This window comes from Cnephaeus nilssonii (genome assembly GCF_951640355.1).
Source record: "Cnephaeus nilssonii genome assembly, chromosome: 2".
In the NCBI taxonomy this organism is placed as follows: domain Eukaryota; kingdom Metazoa; phylum Chordata; class Mammalia; order Chiroptera; family Vespertilionidae; genus Cnephaeus; species Cnephaeus nilssonii.
The window spans coordinates 90,122,356-90,147,210 of record NC_137073.1 but is presented as its reverse complement, the minus strand read 5'-3'; the positions used below and the strand labels follow the sequence as shown (position 1 = coordinate 90,147,210).

The 24,855-nt window shown below is 42.2% G+C and overlaps 1 protein-coding gene across 2 annotated transcripts in view; it reads right to left on the bottom strand.

Annotated features, from left to right (window-relative positions):
* Positions 1-24,855, bottom strand: part of ADCY2 (adenylate cyclase 2) — a 278,106-nt gene that overhangs the window by 239,308 nt on the left and 13,943 nt on the right. For both annotated transcript variants that reach the window (XM_079798318.1, XM_079798319.1), the window contains exon 2: positions 19,394-19,591. In XM_079798318.1, the coding sequence (XP_079654444.1) occupies positions 19,394-19,591 (198 nt within the window). The remainder of the gene's footprint in view (positions 1-19,393; positions 19,592-24,855) is intronic.

Sequence of the window (24,855 nt, the reverse complement as noted above, 5' to 3'; positions counted from 1 at the left end):
GTCACCACTACTGTTAAATATGGTAATGAATATATTAGACAATGCAATTAAAAAAAGAGAAAGCAATCAGAGGCATAAGAATTGGGTGAAAAAAGACAGAAAATAATCTTTATATGCAGATAAAACTTACTGAAACTTCAAAAGTGAGTTACAGACTTTTGTAAAAAAAGAGAATTTATTCAAAAGGATGTAAATTTAACCAAGAAAAATCAATAAACCTTATTTATAACACAAAGATAAAAAGACAGACGATAATGGAAAAACTACCTCATTCATAAATAAAAATAACTGAATGACAAAACACACCTTAGCAAATAAATGAGATAAGTGCCACACCTGTATAAGACAGTGAAAACACCTCTAAAAAAAAAACAAAAAAGAAAAACATAGCCATGAATAAAAGGAAAATATATCATGTCCTTGGATCACAAAGCTATCAATTCTCCATAGGGTTAGTTATAAATTTGGTGCAATTTCAATAGTAATAGCACATTTGTTTGCTTGTTTGTTTTTTCTGAAGAGCTAGAAAATTTCATTATAAAGTGTGTAATACCATAAAATACCTACCAGATAGTAAAACATATTATAAGACCTCCCAAATTAAAACAAAGTAGTCTGGCACACAAAGAGACTGAAAGAAGAGAAAAGAATGGAAAAAAAAAAAAAGACCCCAAAGAAAGGATATAGTGGCATCTTATCAACTAATGGCATTGGGCCAACTGGGAAGCCATTTGGAAAAAGATAAAGCATGTCACACTTTCTATCAAGATGAATGATGCCACATGAGTCAGTGAGCCACATAAAGATGAAATCATAATCTTTATAATCCAGAAGTTGGGAGAGACTTCCTCAATGTACCTCGAAATCTACAAGCAATAAACTAAAAGGCTCATTAATTCAACTACATAAAAAAAATAAAATCAAGCTGTTGCATGCAGAGTATACTACAAGAAAACTCAAAAGCACAAAGTACAAAGTGGGGAAAATATTTGCAACTTCTTTCAAAGGCAAATTATTAATAAGCAAATAATTCTTATAAAAGAGAATAATCTAATGCAACAATGGGCAAAACTATGAAGAAATAGTTCAGAGAAGAAATTAAAATGTCCTTTGAAAACAGGAGCATACTCATACCAAAAGGCATGCACTGAGAACCGATTCCTCCACCTAGAGAACAGCATACCCTGTTGGTTAGCAGGTGGCGTATGCATGACTGGGGAGGCAATGTGGTCCAAGCCCAGAACAGGGAGATGCGACAATTTCTAGCCAAACTGTGCTTATCCTCTGCCCTAAAAGTCCTATTTCTAGGTGGCTATACAAACAATTTACAGGCAAAAAAATGTACAAAACCATTCATTGTGGCATTATTTCTAACAGAAAAAACAAAATTTAATAAGAAATATCACTGTAAACTCATGGTTTCTTTCTTTTCAAAACTATATTGTTTATAGTTCTGTCCCCTGAAAATACCTGGAACAATAACAGGAGCTATGAGCATCCCTTCATTCCTGCTGGGGGAAAGGAAATAGTCAGAAAGCAAAGGAGCTATAAAGGACTAATGGGTTAATGTCACAGACATAGAAGCAGCCCAGCCAGTGTGGCTCAATGGTTGAGCATTGACCTATGAACCAGGAGGTCACAGTTTGATTCCCAGTCAGGGCACATGCCTGGGTTGCAGACTCAGCGCCCAGTAGGGGGCATGCAGGAGGCAGCTGATCAATGAGTCTCATCATTGATGTCGATATCTCTCTCTCCCTCTCACCTCCTCTCTGAATTCAATAAAAATATTGACACAGAAGCAAATATTATGGGGCTCTAACTAACTAAATAACTATATTAGGACATCAAAAATAATAATGACTACAACTGATTGAAACACATAAAATTGTTTATAATAATATTCAGGAATATAAATCCAAGAGTTCAAATGATATCCCCAAAAGAGGAAGTATTCCCCCCTTCCCCAAAATTTTAATAGGGCATAAATTCTTTACTCTGAAAACTATCAGTTACAGCGGAAAAGTTAATTTATTCTTCCTTTTCTATTACAGTTTCATCTCAAATAAAATAAATAGCCCTGGTTCATAAGTGAAATTTCTTTAAGAAAGTTAGAATTAAGAAAATAAAATAATGGCTCCAGGCCAGTGTCAATCAACAGATGGGAAAGGACACAGTGGAGGGATCAGTTTGTCACCCTCAGAATTCACTGCTGTCTATCACGGCACCACTGTTACTGTGGAAAATCTGTCAGAGTGCAGGCAGCCGGCGTCAGGGTGAGCGTGTCAGAGGTCAGCACCGGTCCCACAGCTGGTACCTACGAAGTGGGCTGTGCCTGACCCCAGTGGCCTCTTTAGAAGATCAATCTCTCACCTAAATGCCACTCAAGGGACAGAAACAGCCCCTTATGAAGGCAGAGTGGCTCTGAAATGACTCACAGGCCAGCCACTGGGTTTCCCAGGATACTCCCTGAGGAAGTGGCAGTTGTTTTATCTGGAAGCATCCCCGACAAACTGCCCACGCCTGCTGTGCTATCCTTACACTGCTCCTCGTCACAGGTTGTTTTTCAGGAACCCACGAGAGCCCCAGGGACAGCATCGCCCAGGCGGCACCTGCAGCCAAGCTGTTGCCAAGAGCATCAGCTGCCGAAGAGCCGGCACATTCTGACTTAAGGACCTTTGTTTTGGAATGTTAATCCTGGAATTCCTTAATCCTTCTCATGGACCTGTTTTTCTGGTTCTCTAATAATATCACAGGTTGTCGATACTTCAAAGATGGGCTGAAATTGAGTGGGACCAAAATACAGCTCGCAGAAATACCAAGGCCAAGGCACATATAATTTCAGCAATCAAATATGAAAACAGAAAAGGCAAAGGAAGAGACAGACCTGAAACCAGTAGTCGCAATGTCATCTCCACAGGTTATTGCATTAATGTTGTTATTGACTTCTCCCAAGATAAGGTACAGTCCATTCTCCTTACAGTAGTTGTGTGTATAACATCACCATAAATACTGAATCAGCCAATACTGAACAATTAAATATAGGGCTAGGTTCCTGTGCACAACATTTTTATCAACCGATCAGTACATAACCTTGTTTTCTTGTGTTTTTGTTAAAAAACAATATATATTCACTATATATTGTTATATATTCACTATATATTGTTAATTCATTATATTCAACTCCCAGCCAACAGCACTGTAACTCATGCCTGAACAAAGTTTACCTACCCAGCACATTTTCTCGGTAAGGTCCACCATAGCCTTCCTGCTCTTAGAACACTAGACAGTATTTCAGCATGATGCATGGGGGCCATTTTAAGCAGTGAAATCAACAAAAATGCAAAAACTGTGGCAAGAAACAGACCACGCAAGGGACACTTGTTTACAGTGTGAGAGCTGAAGCAAGGCAGAGTGTCACCTTGATCCACCTCAGCCGGGAAGGTGCACATTGGGCAACTCAAATTTTACCCCACTCTGCTCATGTCCACAAATGACCTCGAATATTGATTTTGGGATTACAAATAAATATTAACACGCAGGAAAAATAGCAAACTTTTGATAAACAAGTAATGGGGATTGACTGTATTGGTTTCATGCTGACTCTACTAAAAAACCAAGGTAAGAAAACTGAGATTTCTAAGGGCTTCTAAAGTTTTTAACAGTTGCCTTTTATCTGTAGAAAATCATCATCACTAAGTCACTTTATTATCTGTTGGGGGGGAAATACTGGCCAATCTAAGGGTATTGTTCATATCTGATAGTTGTAGGTGCTCAAGTCTGTGCTGTTTAATTATGTTGGGCATAAACATCTCAGTATTACAACTAAAGCTAAAGCGATGCCTGGCTACCATGTTTAGATGGCAAAGGCCCTATCACTGACCACACATGCACAATATCCTCTACTCAAAATGAAAGAAACTTTAGCTGTGCTTTTAGTAGTTGACACATTTTCCAACCACTCAAAAGACCCCTTTATTCAATTGGAACTGATTAGAAGTCCTTTTAGACTCTTAAGGAAATGTGCATTCATTTAATTAAGTAATCTTTCCGGTGCTTAGAAATGAGCAATCTTATGCCCTGAACTGTCCCTGCTGAGCAGGTCCTGATGGCCACAAACCCCAGGTCTGCTGAAGATTCTGATTATGTCATATGACCAAAGAACACAGTCTCACATTGGGACAAGTGTTTAATAATAACCAAAGGGGAATCCAAAAGAGATGATGTTAAAGAAAACCAAGCGTAGGTTTTCCTCCAATTGAAGAAAAAATTGCTTTTGTTCCAAAATCATTCATCCTCTTCCCTGGACCACACTCTATGTAGGAGATCTTTGATTGGTTCACTTGAGATTATGTGCAAGATATTGATCCTGATCTCCAAACAACATAGCCCAAAACTTTTGCCCAACATAGCCTGCCAAAAACAAAGTCCCTCTTGTGCAACTGTGATATTCCTCACACTCCATGGAAGCCTGAATAAAATACAAAGAAGAGCTCATCACCCTCTTTGTTCTGATCTGATCTTCAACACACACCCAATTGAATAGGTTTCCCAGGTAACCTAACACCAGAAAGAAGGCATTTTGTTTAGCAGACAGGAGCATTCTCTGAACAGCAATGAAATAATATATTGGCATTCTGGGTAAAAGTGAATTAATTCCCCACAATCAAATTATCCTATAAAGCTACAAAACAGATTCTGGACCTACGGAGACCTCCCACAGGCTATCTAGCCAGAAACCCTTGGTGCTTTATTATCACAACTAGAAGCCCAGTGCATGAAATTCGTGCACGTGGGAGGGAGGGGGGGCCCTCAGCCCAACCTGCACCCTCTCGCAATCCAGGACCCCTCAGGGGATGTTCGACTGCCGGCAGTCGGACATCCCTCTTGCAATCCTAGACCGCTGGCTCCTAACCACTCGCCTGCCTGCCTGTTCGCCCCTAACTGTCTCTGCCTTGGTCCCTGCACCTGGAACCCAGCCTTCCCTCCTCCGGCCGGCTACAGGCAACTGGGACCTGGGCTTCCCTCCTTCTGGCTGGCCGCAGGCACCCAGGACCTGGGCCGGCTTCATCCAGGCCAGCACCCGGTACTCTGGGCGGTGCCGCCCTGGCAGGCACCCAGGACCCTGGGTGGTGCCGCCCGGGCAGGCAATCGGGACCCAGGGTGGTACCACTTGGGCCAGCTGCAGACACCCGGGACCCTGGGTGGCACCGCCCAGGCCCCGGCTTTGTCAGGAAGGACGTCTGGAATGATGTCTGGTCTATCCGGTCTAATTATCATGTTACCCTTTTATTAGTATAGATATGTGCAGCACACCTTTGCAGAAGCCCACTTCCACACTGTAGTCTAGGGTCCCTGAGCCCCCCATCCCCCGAAACTCACACATAACCAGACTAAAGTTTTCAGAGGCTACACCAGAGACCAGTGGACCAATGCCCTCCAAATTATAAAGGCCTGATTCCACTTTTAGTTCACAAGTTTGTGCTCATATCCTTGGAGTGTGCAGCATCCACATATCCCCTACTTAGTCTTGGTGGCTTTACATTTTCAATAGGGAAAGAAGGAACTATTGGCTGTCATATCTAGATTCTGAGTTTCATTTTCTTCAAAGATGTATGTAGTGTGAAGCTGACAAGGAATACCAAGCAGTAAGTGTTGACCACGCCCCTGTGGGTATCACCCTTAGAGTTTCTGCAGTTAAATGAAAGCACAGGCCTTACAAAAAGACATGTAGAAATCAATGAAAAGAAAGAGAGTGGCAGGATTTTAATCAATCCGCAGTTATTTTATTTAATGTTTATTTTTACATGAATCCCATACTATGTTGATTACTCTGCTAATGTTATAGGTATCCTATCTAATAAAAGGGTAATAGGCAAATTAACCATCACTCCGTCACAAAGATGGCAGCGCCCATAGCCACAAGAATGCGGCGCCCAGTCCTCTCAGCCCCGCCGGAGAGCCCCAATCCCTGGGGGTGAGCCACTGAGAGCAGGCAGCATGAGCAGCCTGGTGGAATGCTTGCTTCATTGCCGCGGTGATGTGGCAAGCATTCCACATCCGGCCGCGGATGCGCCTCTGGGCCACGGAGATCCTCTGGGTAGTGGGCACGGAGCAGCCAGGCCCCACAGAGAGCTACTGGCGCACGGATTTGTGCACAGGGCTACTAGTTATCATAATAAAAATGTCAAAATATATTGATATCATAATTAATAGCATGCCTCCACAAAGCGAAAAGAATCAGATGCCTTCATTTCAATCCTTCATTTCTCATATTTTGTCAATAGTTTTGGGGTATTAGGGGGAATAGTTGGGAACCAAGGAAAGCAATTAATGTTCAATTATAATTACTTTATGCCTAAGGAATATGCCACTGCTTAATTCCTCAAGTATACCAAGAAAATGTAATGATGTCACCTTTTAGCTAATTCTTTTATTTTTAAAAAATAAAATAATTGATTAAAATCCTGCCACTCTTTTAGAGATTTTTAGAGAGAGAGGGGAAGTAGGGGAAGAGAGAGAAAGAGAAAGAAGTATTGATTTATTGTTCCATTTATTATGCATTCATCAGTTGTTTCTTGAATGTGCCCTGACCGGGGATGGAACCCAAAACCTTGGCATTTTGGGACTAAGCTTTAACCAACAGAAGTATGGGCCTGGGCCTAGCTATTTCTTTTAAATGAGTATATTCTTTTAATGTTTTGATTGAGGTTCATTAATTGTTAAATACAGATCCCAGTGATTAAATCTTACCATCATTCGGTATTACATCCCCTGGCATTTGTGTAGTGCTATACAATTTTTTTGTTTCGAAAATAGAATACTTCTTATTAAAACTAGTGACAATAACACACATTTAGGGGAAAAGAAAAGAGGTGTTTTTTTCACCCTGGTGAACAACAACCTGTTGTTCCTGAGGCCATGGGGGAAGGAGCTCAAGGAGACATGGCTGAGAGGCAGATAAGGAGGTCAGATTCTAAAAGCTGGGCTGGGGACAGACAGCACTGAATGGCAAATGCAGTTCAAAGGCAACATTATATTTAGCATAGCTGATGTTCTTTTCCATTTTTTTTCACTATAAGATGCAAAACACTAAAACTACTAAAACCCAAATTTTTGAAAGTACAACAAATATGACAACCACCCATGAGTACACATCATACACTGAACATCATGCCATACTAGCTTTTGATACATATTACACACACACACACACACACACACACACACACACACACACACACACACACACTGAGGAAGAAACCCTTTCTTATACTGCTGTTACAGAGATTTCTCTCTACATATTTGGTCTGCTTAATGGTCCGCTTTCCTAATTTAGATTTCAAACCACCTTGAATTTGTATTTTTATATGGAATGAAGAAGAAATCTGATTTTTACCATAATATAGCCAATTTTTTCATTATTTTCATTTATTTCTTTTTCATTTACTGAATAATCCATCCTACCCACTGTGTTTTAATTCCACCTCTGCCATACAGGGCAGGTGTGCTTCTGAGCTCCCTCTTGCCCCTTGGTCTACTTACCTATATCTGGGTCAATACAGTAAAATTAGATTTGGCTATTTTTCTATTTTATTATAACAAACCCCCATTTATTTCCCTTCTACAGGGAATTCAGCTTTCAACCTCCAAAAACAAATTTTTTTTCATTGCTGCATGATTTTTGGAGTAATGTATCTGTGTTTTAATGCTTCTTAGAATATTTGGTTCTTTAATTATATCCCCCATCAGGAGGTAAAAATAGTAATAAAGGTAATTTTTGCACATCAAGAGCATTAAAGAAAATGTAGGCTGGTGACCTAAGCATTTTTCAGGCGTGTATGTTTTCCCATGTTCAATGAAAAATAGTCTTTTAAAAAACAGGGTAAACAAAAATTGAATTTCAAACAACTCAGCAATACACTTGCCAACCTTTTAGAAAGTTTAATAAGCAATAAAACTATGCTTAAATCATCTCCATCGACTTGATAAAAGCAGAAATACTGCCATTCTCTTACATCTCAGTCACTTTATTCTCCTTAGAGATCCCTCCTTCCTTTGAGCCATTATAAAGGCATGGCGGGTCAGAGCCAAGAGCTGATGAGTCAGCACATCTGAATGCCAGGACTGGGACGGAAGAAACAGCCAGTTCCAGCTGGAGTCCTGCCACACGTTTTTGGAAAGTCACAAAATCTCTTTTTGTATCTCAGGTTTTTGGGATTTCCCCCGATGTTTAAAATAGAAATTATGCCTCCCATTTGAGGATACATTATCAATAATTTGAAATGGAGTATGTGGAAATTATTTGTGTGCTACAAAACCTCATACACTATTTTTACACCTTCATTGAGTACAATTGAGTTGTAAGAGTCTATTATTATATATTCTAAGTATAGACTTTTTGTCAGGTATATATTTTATAACTAGTTTTCCCACTCTATGGTTTGCCTTTTCACTTTCATAATAGTGCCTTTGAATAGTAAAAATTTTTCATTTTGGACAATCCTATTGATCAGGTTTTTTCTTTAATAGTTCATGTTTGGTGTGTTCTATTTCAGAAAAAGCTTTCAACCCAAGAATGCCAAAAATTGTCTCTTGTGTTTTCTTCTATAAGTTTAATAGTTTGGGAACTATATTTTTTAAGTCTTTGATCCATTTAGAGTTAATCTTGGCATATTGCATGAGCTGAGGGTGGAAGTTTGTTTTTTTGCACTCAGCTGTCCAATATTTTCAATAGCTATTTTTGAAAAGTTTATACTTTCCCATTGAATTGGCTTAGAACATAGTTGAAAATAAACTGACCATATGTGTGGGACTATTTCTGGACAGTTGATTGTATACCAGTGGCTTAAATGTTTATTTTTACATGAATCCCATACTATGTTGATTACTGTAGTTGTATAACAAATCCTGAAATCCAGTATAGCAATATCTCTATGTTCTGCTTTCTCAAATTTGTTTTGGCAGTTCTAGGTATTTTATTTATTTATTTTTATAAAACACATCAGAATTTTATTGCTTGAAGAATACAGCATATAAAATCACAAGAATGACCAAATGCAAAGTCCATCTGCATTTTAGAATCTGCTTGTTATGATATAAAAGAGCTAGGATTTTTATTGCAATTGAGTTACATCTAGAGGATGAATTTGAAGGAATTGACAACCATATTGTGTCTTTGGGTCCATGAACACAGTCTATCCCTCTAGTTACTTATTTCTTAATTTCTGCCAGCAATGTTTTATAGTTTTCCAAGTAGAAAGAAGAGTTACACATGTTTATTCAAATTTACTCCTAACTATTTTATATTTTTGATGCAATAGTAAATGGTATTTTTTTTCTATTTCTGATTGGAAGATTCTAATACACTAGAGGCCCAGTGCATGATTGAATCATGCACGTGTAGGGTCCCCTACACGCTTTCGCTTTTTGCTTTTCGCGAAAGCGTGTAGGGGACCCTACACGGTGCCTGTCCGCTGGTGCACCAGGCCTTTCAGAAGCCTCCGCCGCGCCGGAGGCTTCTGAAAGGCCTGGTGCCGGAGCAGACAGGCACCCAGCTACCACGCTTTTGATGGTCCATGGCCGCTGAGGGGGGCTACCCTGCTGTTGAGAGGCGCAGGGGGCGGGACTCCCGGGCGGGACTCCCACCCCCTGCGCCTCTCAACGGCTGCTGAGGGGGGCTGCCATGGACACCTAGCTACCCTGCCATTAAGAGGCGCAGCTGGGTGTCCGCAGCAGGCCCCCTCAGCGGCCACGGATCTGGCCGTTGAGAGGCACAGGGGGCGGAAGTCCCGCCCCCTGCGCCTCTCAACAGCAGGGTAGCCCCCCTCAGTGGCAGCGGATCCGTGCCTCTCAATGGCCGGATAGGCCACCCCGAGTCCCGCCCCCCAGCCTCCCGCCACCCAATCGTGGGCGTAGCGGAGTGATGGTAATTTACATGTTACTCTATTATTAGATAGGATAGGAACACTGTTTATTTCTGTATCTCAACTTTGTAAACTTCAAACTCAGTAAACCCATTTCTGGTAGCATTTTTTAGGTTTCATAGGATTTTTAACATAGACTATAACTGTTCAATACAAAAGCAAAACAACGCAAGCCACACATATAAAATTAAATTTTCTAGTAGCGATAGTTCTGAGGCAGTCTCTAAAATTTCTTATTAATTTCCATCTTTTTTTGGAAAAATATTTTTTTTTCTATGCTTCTCCTTAGAAGCTTCCAATTTCAAAATCAAGATATGCTTCCCATATAGTCATTCAGTTTAATTTTAGAGCTGGCATTTTCTAATTTCTGCATGCAAAATATTAATGTAGGTGCCCAAAGACAACTGCATTTTGGCGATTCTTAAGTTGATATTTTCTAATTAAATCTTCCAATTTTGTAAAGCACTTGCAAGTAAAGGCTTCCTATCAGGAGTATTAAATGAGGGCTGGGGTTTGGGAGTTTCTGGCCTTGGAGGCACAATTTCCCATATTAATTTTTTATTTATTTCTGGATATCTGTAGTCTGAGCAAATTTTCTAGACATGTTATGTAGTGGGTCAAGTGTGGCCTCAGTTTCTCTCCGGCTGTCTAAAAATACCTGGAAGGGTTCGGGGCCCAGGCAGACCAAGCCTATGGTGACCCTCTGGATGAGCCAGTTAGTTAATTACAGGTGAGTTGATACTTCCCTATGGAGCTCCTGCACACCCCCAAAGATTCTTAGTCACCTAAGAATACCCGAATCAGGCTGGAGGGAGGATGTGCCCCTTTCTTCGGAGCAGAATGAGTTCAGCTCTCATAAAAAAAAAAATTTCTAGTAGCCACATTAAAAGTAGGTAAATTTTGATTTTAATAACATATCATATGTAGCCCATTTTTCCAAAATATAATCTCTCTATATAAAAGGCTAATATGCAAAGTGTCCCCTCAGGAGTTCAACTGGGAGTTCGATTGCTTGCTATGATGTGTGCTGACCATCAGGGGTGGCACAGAACATGGTGGGCGACCAGCAGCGGTGGCAGGGCACTGAGGGAGTGAGGGAAGGAGGAGGCAGAGAGGTGGGGGGAACCATGTGATGAAGGTGCGCAGGTGGCAAGGGAAGGAGGAAGCAGGGAGGTGGGGAGGCTGGGAAGCAGGGAATCTGATCGGCCCTGACTGCTGGCCAGGCCTAGGGACCCTACCTGTGCATGACTTTCGTGCACTGGGCCTCTAGTTTCATCATGTTATGAGTAAAACAATTATGAATGGAATGGTTTACTTTTTTCATACTTTGTCTTTAAAAGTCAGTGTTTACACTTGGAGCATATCTGGATTCAAAACAGTCACATATGATGTGCTCAGTAGCCTCATATGGCTAGTGGCTACTATAATGGACAGTCCACACACAGACAGATAAAGCCAGCCTAAATTCTTATTTTCTAGTCTGCCTGCCTTTTATTTTTTCTTCTTGCCTTTTGCATTGGGAGATGTTCTTTGTCTCTCCAGGCCCAGGACCAGGAATCATTCCATCTACTGTTTCTTGGAGGTTCTTCTTCGGCTGTGGTAGGTTCCTCCCAGGCAAGTGCTCATCGGTCCCAGGTGGGTACTGGATGGATTCCTTTACAAATCCCTGAGCTTGTGTCCTCTTCCCACTCTCCTTTTTGGTTTTCTGTCCTGAGAATTTCAGTGCCTTTGCCTTTCCAAACTCTGAACTCTGATTTTTCAACTTTGTGAAATTGCTGGGTGAGGATGTTATTAGTGGCTGCTGAGAAAAGGAAATTTGAAATGCTGAATATTGGAGAAGCTCAGTGAGGTGTTGCTTAGCAACTCTTAATAGCAAATAATTTAAACTCTGGATTTATTTTTTCCTGCGAACTTGCGGCTCCAGCCCGGAATCTAGAATTCACTCCCCTCCACGGCAGCAGCTCGCCTGGGTACACACACACAGTCCCACGTGACGGTGACAGGTTGTGTTATTTACCAGTTCCCATTAAGTATGTTTCTTTGGATATAACAACCGCTTCCAAGATTCAAGGCCAAAGTAGCCGGAATTCTATTACAAACACAACCTTTCATAAAATCATCTGGCAAACAGAAGGGACACTAAAGGCAGGAAGCCCTAAGACAACCACCATCAAAAATGTCTGCATTTAAACGGTGTCAATAACAGATGTTTGTTTGGGGAGCCTACAGAACATTTTCCCTCCCTTGTAAAATATAATTCTAACTTCTTCAGGAAAACACAACAAAGTCCAGATCACAACTTCTTTCAACTTCAGGTTGACCTCCTCCGAGGTGCTTCCAGATGCCCTGAGACCCACACACACAGCTCCCCCCCGGCCCCCGACAGTGGCAGCCCCAGAGCACAGGAGCCATGTTACCCAGACATCAAGCAAGGTATTGGACAGGAGCCAAAACTGGCACAGCTTCTCCCAACACAAGGAGAAGACAGTACTGGGCTGGACTGCACCCTGAGCTGGCATCCCAGAGAATGCCTTCCTGGGGCCCTTGGAATCTGATGGGGTTTTCCTATGAGGAGGAAAGTGGCTGATTATAGGTGTCAGGAGCAAAGACAGAACCAGATGACAACGCCAGCAGAAAGGAATAAAATGATAAGGAATCTGTTTATAAAGAACTGATGTTAAATCTCATTTTAAAAGCAACCAGTAGATACATAAACATTTATTCCTTGGGTCAAATATGTGTCATTTATCTTAGTGATGCATCTGAGGAGTGAAAATACCTCCAACGAGGATTACATGCAGACAAAACTAGCAACATGACTGATTTTTTGTCATCTCTGAAGTAACAGCTACCTCTTCATGAAGTTTTTCCAAATAACAACTAAGCCAAAAGTGGTTCAGATAGAACAACCCAAAATTCCTAAATATCTCCCTCATCACACAATAATCTGTCATTTTCCAAATCACAACAGGAAACACCACACAGTTGTCAACCATAATGGATATATGAAGATGATGGACGATGATCACTGTGCCAAAATGCCATGTTCAAATTCTGGCTCTCTTCTTGCTGTGTGACGTTGGGGAACTTGATTAACCTTTCTGGGCTTCAGTTTTCTCATCTGAGGAATTGCAAGTAGTAACAGTACTTCATAGAGTTGTACAGATCAAATAACTTCCTATCTAATAATAGAGTAACATGTAAATTACCATCACTCCGCTACGCCCATGATTGGGCAGCGGGAGGCTGGGGGGCGGGACTCGGGGTGGCCTATCCAGCCATTGAGAGGCACAGATCCGCTGCCACTGAGGGGGGCTACCCTGCTGTTGAGAGGCACAGGGGGCGGGACTTCCGCCCCCTGTGCCTCTCAACGGCCAGAACCGCGGCCACTGAGGGGGCCTGCCGGGGACACCCAGCTGCGCCTCTCAATGGCAGGGTAGCCAGGTGTCCGTGGCAGCCCCCCTCAGTGGCCGTTGAGAGGCGCAGGGGGCGGGACTCCCGCCCCCTGCACCTCTCAACAGCAGGGTAGCCCCCCTCAGCGGTCGTGGACCATCAAAAGTGGGGGAGTTGGGTGCCTGTCTGCTCCGGCACCAAGCCTTTCAGAAGCCTCCACCGAGCCGAGGCTTCTGAAAAGCTTGGTGCACCAGCGGACAGGCACCCAGCTCCACTGCGAAAAGTGAAAGCGTGTAGGGGACCCTACATGTGCATGATTCAATCATGCACTGGGCCTCTAGTATGTATATAAAGTAACTGAATGATGCCTGGTGCAGGGAAGGACCGGGGCAATGGAAATATTTTCTATCACTATTGTGGTGGAAGAGGCAAGCAGACCAATATGCTATGTGTACACTCATTCAGTATTTCCACAAGTATTTGTGGTGTGATCCTACCTATGTGACACTGTGCTAGACACTGGGAAAAGAGAAGCCAATAAAAACGCCTCCAAAGCCACCCGTCTTTCAAATGTACCTTGATGTGGGGGTGAGGCTGGGGAGGACAACAAAAGTGCAGAGGTGAGAATGGCTGTGCCTGTTTAAGGAGCAGATGACAGTTAATTGCAATGTCCATCTCAGCACCAGGGCCTGTGCTCCTCGAAAGGAAAGAAGAGAAGCAGAGAGATTGTTCCAGAAATACCGACTGAACTGTCTATTCAAACAGGGTCAGGACTGGAAGGCCCAGGGAGGGTCGTGGTAAACTCCCAGTTCGCTGCATAGCCAGTATGACTTCCACACGCTCTGGCTGGGAACTGAGAGGAGGGAGAATACCGAAATGCCACCTCCGCTCTGAACAGCAGAAATGTGGGGAAATCTCAAAATAACGACACTTCAGGCTGGTCTGTGCTGCTGCACTTCCTTAAAATTCACACTCTGTCAGTATATTATTTGCTATTAAAAACAACAAAACATATTAAAAACTCTCATCTTCGTTGTTAGAATAATTTTTATATTGCTCTTTTATTTTCCTGAATTGTGTGGGCCTCTTCATGTTAACTCCAAAATACCCTCTGAGAAATCACCCCGGTGCACAGAAGCAGACAGCGATGGTTTCTCGGATACTCGGGGACAGGCTGGATTTGTCTCCTTTCATTTATATGCTACTAGGTTCTCCGCATGGTAAATCCATCCTTTAATAGCATTCCAGGTGACTGCACTAAAGGAAAAGCAAACTAATTCTGTACCATTTCAAAGCCTCTGAGAGCTCTTTATTTTCTTACATTTCACCCACTTTCAATACGAATATGATATTTGCACACTTATGTCCTATTTTTGCAAGAAAACATGATAGGCACATGCTGGATGCCTGGCATCTTGTTAGGAAATAGAACAAAGAAAGTCTCTTCTTCCTGGAGCAAAATGTTAGCCTTTCGAGGAGGCAATTTAACAAATCTATACAATAACTTCAGCATGGTCTCCCCGCCAAGCCCGAAATGGGGTTGTCAGGAATGGAAGTGTTTATTTAACTCCATTCAATGAGCTCTTAGTGTGAGGGAAGCAGAAGACTGGAGTCAAATGCAGATACGATTCAGCCCTCTTGTCCTCACTCAGCCAACCCAGCATCTCTTGTGTGTAAGCCTCACCCCATCCAGGCACTTGCCCTCCTGTCCTTCTGAACGGCATTCCCATCTCAGAGTGAGGGTCACAAGTCGGTAGTTATCAACTAAGAGGAAATGGATCTGTCTTGTTATAAATTCATTAAATAAAATGTATCGAAAAGCTTAGGCTTCACCAGATGAATGAAGGACATTACAAAAATGTGCCAGGCAGGAAAGACTTACTCAGTGTCACTAAGATGAGTGTGATGGTGCCCACCTCTTGGCGTTATGTGAGGATAAATGAGGTTCCATGGGGAAAGTGCTCAGGACAGGGCCTGGCACAGAACAGATGATGCACGTGCTGGTTGCTTATACTCTATGTTCTGCACTAGAGTTGTTAACGGCTGGGATCTACACCGAAGCCACCTGGGCAGCGAAGAATGAACCTGACCCAGACAGAGGTCTGGGCTTGCCCTGTGCTCCTGGGACGTCATCCCTAGGCCCCTGGAATGCTCTGCCTGACAGGAGTGCCTTTGTTTGGTCAGAGACAGTCTAAATATGATTTATGAGGGGGTCTTAGGGCCATGCCGTATCTGTTCTGCCTCCAGAGGGCTGGAAACTGCAGGTGTCAGACCAGCCTCTGTGAGGCTGGAGACTAAAGGTCAGCCATGCAGGCAGTATGTGATTGAGCCCCGGAAAAATCTCCGGACAGAGAAGGGCAGCTGAGCCTCCGGGGTAGGCAGTACTACCTGCATAGTGACATGTAACGTTGTTGAGAGAGTAGCACTGCGTGTGACTGCACAGAGAAGACGATGAAAGCTCCACACTTGCTAGTTTTCCTGCCCCTTCCCTTGGCTGATTCACCTCTATTTTTTCCTTGTAATAACCCATAACTGGGAGGGTAACGGTGTTCAGTGAGTTCTGTGAATCCTTTTACGAAGGTGCCCAAGCTCAGGGTGGTCCTGGGAACCCCAAAGTTGCCATTGGAGTCAGCAGTGAGGGTGGTCACGTGGGCAGTGGGCTCACTCCTGCATCTCCTTATCACAATAGTGTTAGTTTAACCATCTCCTACGGGGAACCACCCCTTGAGCACAATCCCTTAAACACAGTGAACCTATTATAACACTTCTAGAAGTGTTCACTGAGAGGCCTACATCTGTGGTGCCAATATTAAAAGATGCCAGGCTTTAGGCTAATGTGAGCATATGATTTCATTTTAAATCTGCATGCCTGCTGAATGGGGCAGCTGTGGCCAGAGGCTCGGGCAGGATTTGAAGCTCCGGTGGAGGAATGGGGCCCAAAGTGGCCCTCAGTTCTGGACGGACGTGTGAGCAGGTCCACAGTGTGAGGCAGACACCCTGCCCAAGTCCCCAACATAGGAAAAGTGGCCAAAAGTAGCTGCAACCTGGCTATGGCCTTTTCTGAGCATCAAGCAGACACAGCTGGCCCAAGCCACAAGCAGGGCTGGTCACCCCACCTGCAATGCCATCTGGGCTGAGGCTCCACATATAGTCTAGTTTTGCCCAGGGCCCTGGCTGTGTAAGAAAGGCAACATCACGGGTAGGATTACGGCTGTGGGCAGAGGAAGAAAATCCCACTCAATAGGAGCCTGGAAGTAGCAATGCCAAAGCTCACAGGAGCAATTAACGCTGATACATTTAGCCAACAAACTCAAATCCTGCGAGAAATCAATCTTAAGAAAATGAAAATAAAATGCCTATGGAAAAGGTATGTTTAATATGCTTACAGGCATTTTTTAAAGTATCAATATAAGCAAAATGTATGTCATAAAACCAAAAGATGGGGGGAAAAAACAGAAAAAGTGGATACAAAAGAAATTCAACAACAACAAATATGGAGATGACAAAATCAAGTCATCCATTAGGGAGACCCTGAGTGAGCAGCCATGGGTGCCTTCCATCGCAGTCCACTCTCATAGGGGCAAAGACATGACAGTGAAAAGACAGTCACTGCCCAGGAGTTTATATTCTTGCAGGGGATATAGTCAACAGACAAAAAAAAGAGAATAAATCATTGTCAGTGCTATGGGAAACTGGAGTAGGCTGAGTTGTTGCCCGATGGGGTGGCATCTGAAGGCTGGGAAATGCTGCTCTGAGACAGGGACCCATGAGGTCAATGAAGATAACACAGGAGCCACACTGCATGGGGAAGAAGAGCATTCCAGACAGATGGAGGTCCTTATCCTGACGAACTGATTCTATTAAAATACAAATCATAGAGCAAACATTTTATTTCCCGTGAAATTTTGGATGTTCTAATTATGTTGACAACAGGTCTGATTCCACTCACACTATGCTAATCCCTTCTGTATCAGGAATCCTGGCTAATACTAGCACATGTAGACAACACAATGCCTGCAAATAGAGTGAATTCAGGATTTGAAAAGGAGAAAATGTTAATTATCTGGAGATGATGGTACTGTATATATAAATAAACTGAGACCCTCAGACAAATGAACAGAGCTAATAAGAGTCCACCATAACAGGTCAACATAAAAAGCAGCAGCACCCTTATGCAAAGATATTAAATAGAAAAGGGAATAAGAAAAAATGCCTTTAATAAAACCACCAAAAAATATAGGTACCTAAGAACAAGTTTGAGGAACATTACCACTGATTTCATGAAGAGAAAAAGTCTCAGAAGGACATAAAAGAAACCTAGAATCATTGGAGAGACATGCCATGTCTTTCTATGGAAGGACTAGATACAAAATTAAAAAGAGCATATCTCTGGATGTTTTTCATAGTGTCCTTTTATTATTTCCTAGTTGTTAAATATCTTTCAAAGCAAAAAATAGGAAATGCCATATAATTTAAATCCAGATCCTAGATGGAGTTTGCACTGAACATGACAAGCTGATTCTGAAATTCATATGGAAAGTAAGCTAAGAAAAGTCTAAAGAACAGGAAAACAGAAGAACATGGAGGGGCTACTTGCTCTTCCAGAAAGCAAGGCTTCTTATAAAGTAATAGCCTTAAACCAAAGTAGCATTGGTTTGAGGAGAGACCAGTGGGTCCATGCCACAGGCCAGCAAACCAAGGCTCTTAATCCGTCTCCTTCTTCTGTTCTGTGTGCGCCAATGTGAAGGTGGGAGGGACCGTGGACCATGTGCACCACTTAAGGCAGCAGGGTGAGGCCAGGGAACAGGGTACATGAAGAAGAGAGGCAACACTGAGGCAGGGAAGGCACTGGCCTGGGCATGGAAGTGGGTGCCCATCCCTCCAAAGGTGAGAGTGATAAGGAGACTGACCCCTAAAGCCTCTTCAGGGAACTGCAGGAGAGGAAAGATGCAAGCACAGATTCTTGTGTCCACTATGACAGTGTTCTTTAGAACCAGAGAGACCAACCTGAGTTCACTTACTCCAGTCCTCACCCTTTGCAGAAGAAACCGAGGCTCAAACATGATGGTGGGTTAGCTGAGATCATGGGATAACAGAACCCACGGGAAACCTCATCCTGGGCTCTCTCCAACTAAAGCACACCTGTGATGCTCTTTCCCTCATCCTGGGACTTGAACCCTTTAGTCTGTTCCCATCTTGAATCTCCCTTTTCTTTTGGCCTCTACAGCAAGTCTCCCTTACTGGTTCTCTGCTCCCACAAATGGCTCTTCCTCTATCCATTCCTGGCTCCTATTCCTCTCCTAACCCAGCTCTTGAGTCCCCACCAAGTCTGTGATGACCCTCTCTTGGTGCTCAATTCACTCTCTCTAGGGTGGCTACAGAACACCATGGCTTCCAATATGAGCTTGAAGCTAATAACTTGAACATCCATATCTGCAGCCCAGACTTGTCTGTGCTCTGGACCATACACCATCTAATTTAGTAGTCAGCAGGATTCCCCCAGGTGGCAGCCCATTAGTCAGAATACACTCTCCTAAAGACCTAACATCCTCCAGGGGAGCCATTTTCTAAGCCGAGAGCCTCACCAGGTTCAACACGAAGAACCGTGAGTTTCCCAACAGGTAAGGAAGCAACCTTATTGATATGATGTGTTCATGTTGATACAAAATCAGTATCACAGAAGTCTGTCTGTAAGAACAAAGGTCCAGTGATTGAGAAAGAGTTCAAGGGCAACTATACTAGTGTTCGAGAATTAGAGGCACAAGGTAAGGCTCCCACCCCAGACGGATCCTGGAAAAAACAGAAAACCCAGGGAAGCAGGAGAAGATGGTGTGAGGTGTAAACCCAGACTTGGCCATCTACAACCAGCGACAAGTGAGACGCAGGCCCGTGCGCTGGCTGCCAGCAGTTCTGATGACTTAAAATGGACATCGAGTGACTTCAGGCATGAGGTCATTGTGAAGAGAACTATTTCAAAAGACTTTCTTCTAAAGGTCTCTTATTTGCAGTTTACAGAATTACGTATATCTCCAATCAGAGCACATGAAGAAAATATAAAACCCATTTTAACACCTTACCTGGTCCCAGGGAGAGACGGTGCCTCCGAAACACATGAACAGGTAGGCCATGGCCACGAGACAGATCCAGATGACCACAGAGAAGAGGCGGAGCAGCTTCTTAAACACAGACTCGATGCAGGCGAGGATGAATATCGCAAAGAAGATTGCCAGGGCAGTGGGAACTGTTATTAAAAACGCCACATGGTCTTCCACTTCCTAACAGGAAGAAAAATATTGCAAGGTGCACTTTAGAAAAACCATGGAAGCGATGATTTATGTTATCAAAATCTCATCAACATTCATCAGTGTCAAAATATATTGGGTTTTATAAATTATTTCAGAAGTAGAACAGTTTGAACTTTTGAAAATGTAATTTTCCTCTCAAATAGCCATGTTTTTCTATAGAAATATCCCAGTATTTGATATTTAAAGTATGCAAAAGAACTATGCCATCAAAAATAAAATTTCCCTGAAAAAATGGAGAAATGAATTTTATTAAGAAGTGAATGCAAGAATACATAATACCCGGATAAAATAGGACAACCAACTTGACTGCCTGCATTACAGGATGTAAGAAATGGCCTGGCCATCGGAAATGAAGGCTTACAAAGGATTTGAAATCTTTTATTTTTAAAAGTCTAAAAATGATCTCAGTCTCTAAAATGATGAGCTCTTATTTTAATTCGTGGTGATTAATGTTTCAACAGGATCATAGGTTAATAGAAAAGGGACAGAAAGTGCTAAATACAGACGATGAGAGAATGGGAAATACTTCGAAGACTGTGCCGTTTTGCTGGTTTCCTTTCCCACCTCTCTTGGGCTCTAGTAGCAAAAAGAAAATGGGCATTTATTAATAGCCTCTTGCTAATTCATGATTTTAGTATCCACATTTGCTCGATAATCCTCATTTTCTATACATCTCTTTCTAGCTCCTTCCCAAGGCACACTATTTCAATTCTACACAATTTAACACAATGTAAGAGATAGCATGTTTCCTTTGATTATGCAAGCATGGGTGTAAGCCTTAGCTTCTGCAAACCACCATGCTGGAACTTGCTAGGAAAAGTGTGCACTCTGGAGAGAACACAGTTCAAGATCTTAAATCCTCATCCAACATGTTTAGTTACCAAAACACCCAAAGGAGTTTCAATTTAAAAAATTCCCTATGGCTGGGACCCTAAGAACTTCCATTGAGGTTTCAGAATTTTTAAAGTTACAGTAAAAACTGAGACTTATGGAGCAGCTCCTTGAGCCTAGTGAGCCCCTCCCCTTTTCTGGTTGCTCCCATGAAGCTTCACACTAGGGATGGCCCCATCTAGATATCCAGCTATTAACCCCGGAGCAGATCAGCCAACTAACCACACCAAGTCCAGGTAGACATGGGGGAGGAAGAAAGGCACCCTTGATGACTTTATTTCCCTTTCTCTCTCACAATTATATATGCGTCAAGTGATACCCGGGAACTTGGCAAGCATTACAACCATAGCAAATGCCAATAGATAGATTTTTGTGCTAAGCACTCTTACATATATTAACCTCTTTAATAACTACAACAACCCTATGATGGGGCACTGGTGTTAGCAATACTCTACGGGAGGTAAACCGAGGCACCAAGAATGAAAATGAGTTGCCATGGGTTGAACAAACCGATGAGGGAGAGAGAACCAGAGCTCAGGACGGGGATCTGGCTGGGGGTCTGTGCCAGCCACCACAGTACTCGGCCCTCTAGCTGTGCAGAGACGATGAGCCACACCAAGTGGAGCCAGCCCTAGCGTGGCCAAAAGAATGTATGTTTCCAGAACTGGCAGGAGGCAAGAGGATTAAATGTGATGTTCTTATTCTCTCTCCCACTGCTATTTTTGTCCATGATGAAGTGTCTAAGTTGTACTCTTCCCCTCAGACACATGTTACAACCATTGCAAAAGGGTATCAGATATCCACCAGGCTGCCAGGGCTCCCCTGCACTCAGACACGGCAAACCAATGTAAGCATGGACATGACAGCATGCCCTCTGGGGATATCAAATTTGAGATTATGATCGCTACACACATGGAGCTCTGAAAACCTGTTTTATTTTAAACCTCCCAAAATGAGCTTAACTGAGCTATGGGCAGAAAGCTAACTGGGGAATAGCCAGGACAGCTGTTTTCCCAGTACGACTTTTCACTTATTTCATTAACCCAGTAGGGGAGAAACCATCGTGGATTTTATTGCCTCTTACTTCTCCAGAAAGACTGAAAATGGTACAAAAATATGCGTACCTGTAAAGTGAAAATTAGCAGGCAAAGGAACTGAAAGATTGTGATGGAGTCCTCCCAGGAAGTGGAGGACACACCTGCAGGCACTTTCCCTGCACTTCTCTTAAAAGATCTAACTGTGAACACGACAAATACCCAACGGCCTACAGCGCTGGGTACCGTATAGGGCAGTAAGGGTAAGACTTGATATTGTGCTGGCTTGAAACGTGGCAGTCTTTGCCTCACTGTTTTTTTTTTTAAATGGCAGGGTCTTCATCACCGAGAAGACCTCTGCGTTAGGCACAATGTACCTGATGCGGTGCTTAGGTCCCAAAATCTTTTTAAAGACCCATAAAAGTACCTTGATTTCTTGAAAAATTAAAACATCCAAGCTTTTAGGGCCAAAGGTCACACACATCTTCATGCTCACACATTTGTAAACTATAATTGTGAATATATTTTTAGGGAGGCAGGGGCATAGGCAAGCTTCTGAGTCTTAATGCCATCCTAGGGGCTTGTGTCATACTCCTGCTCACCAGATGCCTGGCATCACCAGGTGAATCCCACACCCCAGAGGACGGCCTTCCTTCAGCTTCAGTGTCCCCCACCTCGGTGGGTGATAAGATTGCGAGATGGCCAACGGCTGCAGATAGTCAGCAGCTGCTCATGAGGCTGTGGCCCTAACCACCGTAAACCCTGAGCCCGCAGAGAGACAGGGGCTCTTCTAGAAATAGAACAGCCATCAACTTATTCTTCACTTGCCTTTGAACTCTAACTCGGAGCAAGTTTTAATATAGACTTCTCCACAAAATAGAATCTTTTATAAGAGTGTCAAGGAGAGTATTCATTAAAAAATGTATAAGCTTATAAACTACATTCTTTCCTAGTCTCACTGTTGGCATCATGCATTTTTCTTAAGGCTAAATAAATTGAATAAAGGAATGCCCTCAGACCTTGAATGACACGGCCCTCCTCCCTCTCCTAGTCCATTCCCTGTGGACTGAAAGGTGGATGAAGCCACAAGGCACACCCTATGGCTGTTTTCTTCTGGACTAGTTGAGTTTTCAAAATTCAGAATACAAAGCAAACAGAGTTACTTAAAAGAAAACGAACTAAAACATTCAAAATATTGTCAATCTAAATAAATATGTTTATGTACCCTAATCCCTTCTCCCTTCATTCAAAAACTAAATGAAATGTGCTAAATTGCCTTTATTAGTACTAAAATGCCTTTAAAATATGCCTTTAAAAAGATAAAAAAATTACCATGTAACACAAACTAAATGAAATGTATTAAAATGCCTTTAAAAGGGAGATGTCAAGTATAATCTCCTATAATGATAATAGGTTCCTATCACTCTCTTTGATCATTTTACCCTTTCTTTTTCAATGCATTTTCTGTTACTTTTGGATGGCTTCTAATTGCTAGGCCTATTAAATACCCATTGCTTTTATTTATTATGTGACAGCCTCTTTGTTTCTTAGGGGCTTTTTCATGGATCAAGGGATTATCTGTATTTTCATTCTTTTCCATGTGCATTTTTTTGCTTTTTGTTAAACAGAACTATTTTTCATTTAGATAGTAAAGAGCACTGTAATGTAAAACACTGCTTTTCTATAAAAAGATATTTAGTGAAGTGCTTTGAAGTCCTAAGACTGCAGGTAGCAACCCATTACTTACTGCTGTGTCTCAGGGGGAGCTCTGAGCCTCTAGCCTATGTTTTCACGTGAACAGCAGTATGAACATTGCATTGCCAGATTCAACTCAATCCCTATCAAAATACCAATAGCATTTTTCATAGAACTAGAACAAATAATGCAAAAAGTTTATAGAAACACAAAAACCAAGAATACCCACAGCAATCTTGAGGAAGTAGAACAAAGTTAGAGGCATCACACTACCTGATATTCAACTATACTATAAGGCTATAGTAATCAAAACAGACACATAGATCAATGGAACAAATAGACAGCCCAGCCCACTTGTGTGGCTCAATGGTTGAGTGTCCGCCCATGAGTAAGGAGATCACCGGTTTAATTCCTGGTCTGGGTTTTCAGACTCAATCTTCAGTAGGGGGCATGCCAGAGAAAGGTGATTGATGTTTCTCTCTCATTGATATTTCTATATCTTTATTCCTTTCCCTTCCTCTCTCTCTAAAATCAATAAAAACATATTTAAAAAAAATAGAGAGCCCAGAAATAAACCTACACTTATGTGCACAATTATTATATGACAGAGGAGGTAACAATATACAATGGAGGATAGTCTATTTCACAAACTGCATTGAGAATATTGGATAAATACATGCAAAAAAAGTGAAAATAAACCACCTTCTTATACCATATACAAGAATAAACTCAAAATGAATTAAAGATTTAAATGTAAGACTCAAAACTATTAACCTCCTAGAAGAAAATATAAGCAGTAAACTCTAACACTTCTCTTAGAAATACTTTTTTTTTCTGATATATCTCCTCAGGCAAGGGAAACAAAAGAAAAAATAAAGAAATGGAATGACATCAAACTAAAAGGTTTTGCACAACGAAGAAAATCAACAAAATGAAAAGACTACCTACTGAATGGGAGAACATTTTTGCCAATGATACATCTGATAAGGGGTAAATATCCAAAATTTATAAGGAACACATAAAACTGAACACCAAAAACCAAACAATCCAATTAAAAAATGGTGGAGGAACTGAATAGACACTTCTCCAAAGAGGTCATACAGGTGGCCAATGGACATATGAAAAGATGCTCAATATCAGAGGAATGCAAATTAAAACCACAATGAGATATCACCTCATGCTTGTTAAAATGGCTATCACCAATAAATCCACAAGAAATGTTGATGAGGATCTGAAAAAATAAAAAGGGAACCCTCCTACACTGTTGTTGGGAATGCAAATTGGTGTAGCCACTCTCAAAAACAGTATGGAGATTCCTCAAAAAATTGAAAACAGAAGTACCTATATCCTAGCAATTCCACTTCTGTGTATATATCTGAAGAAACCCAAAATACTATTTCAAAATGATATATGCACGCCTATTTGTTCTTTGCAGCATTATCCTATCTAATAAAGAGGGAATATGCTAATTGACCCTCACACTGTTGCAAAGATGGCAGCGCCCACAGCCAATAAAGAGGGAATATGCTAATTGACTTCCCTGCCCTCAAAGATGGCGGCGCTCACAGCCAATAAGGGGGGGATATACTAATTGACTGTCCCGCCCAAAGATGA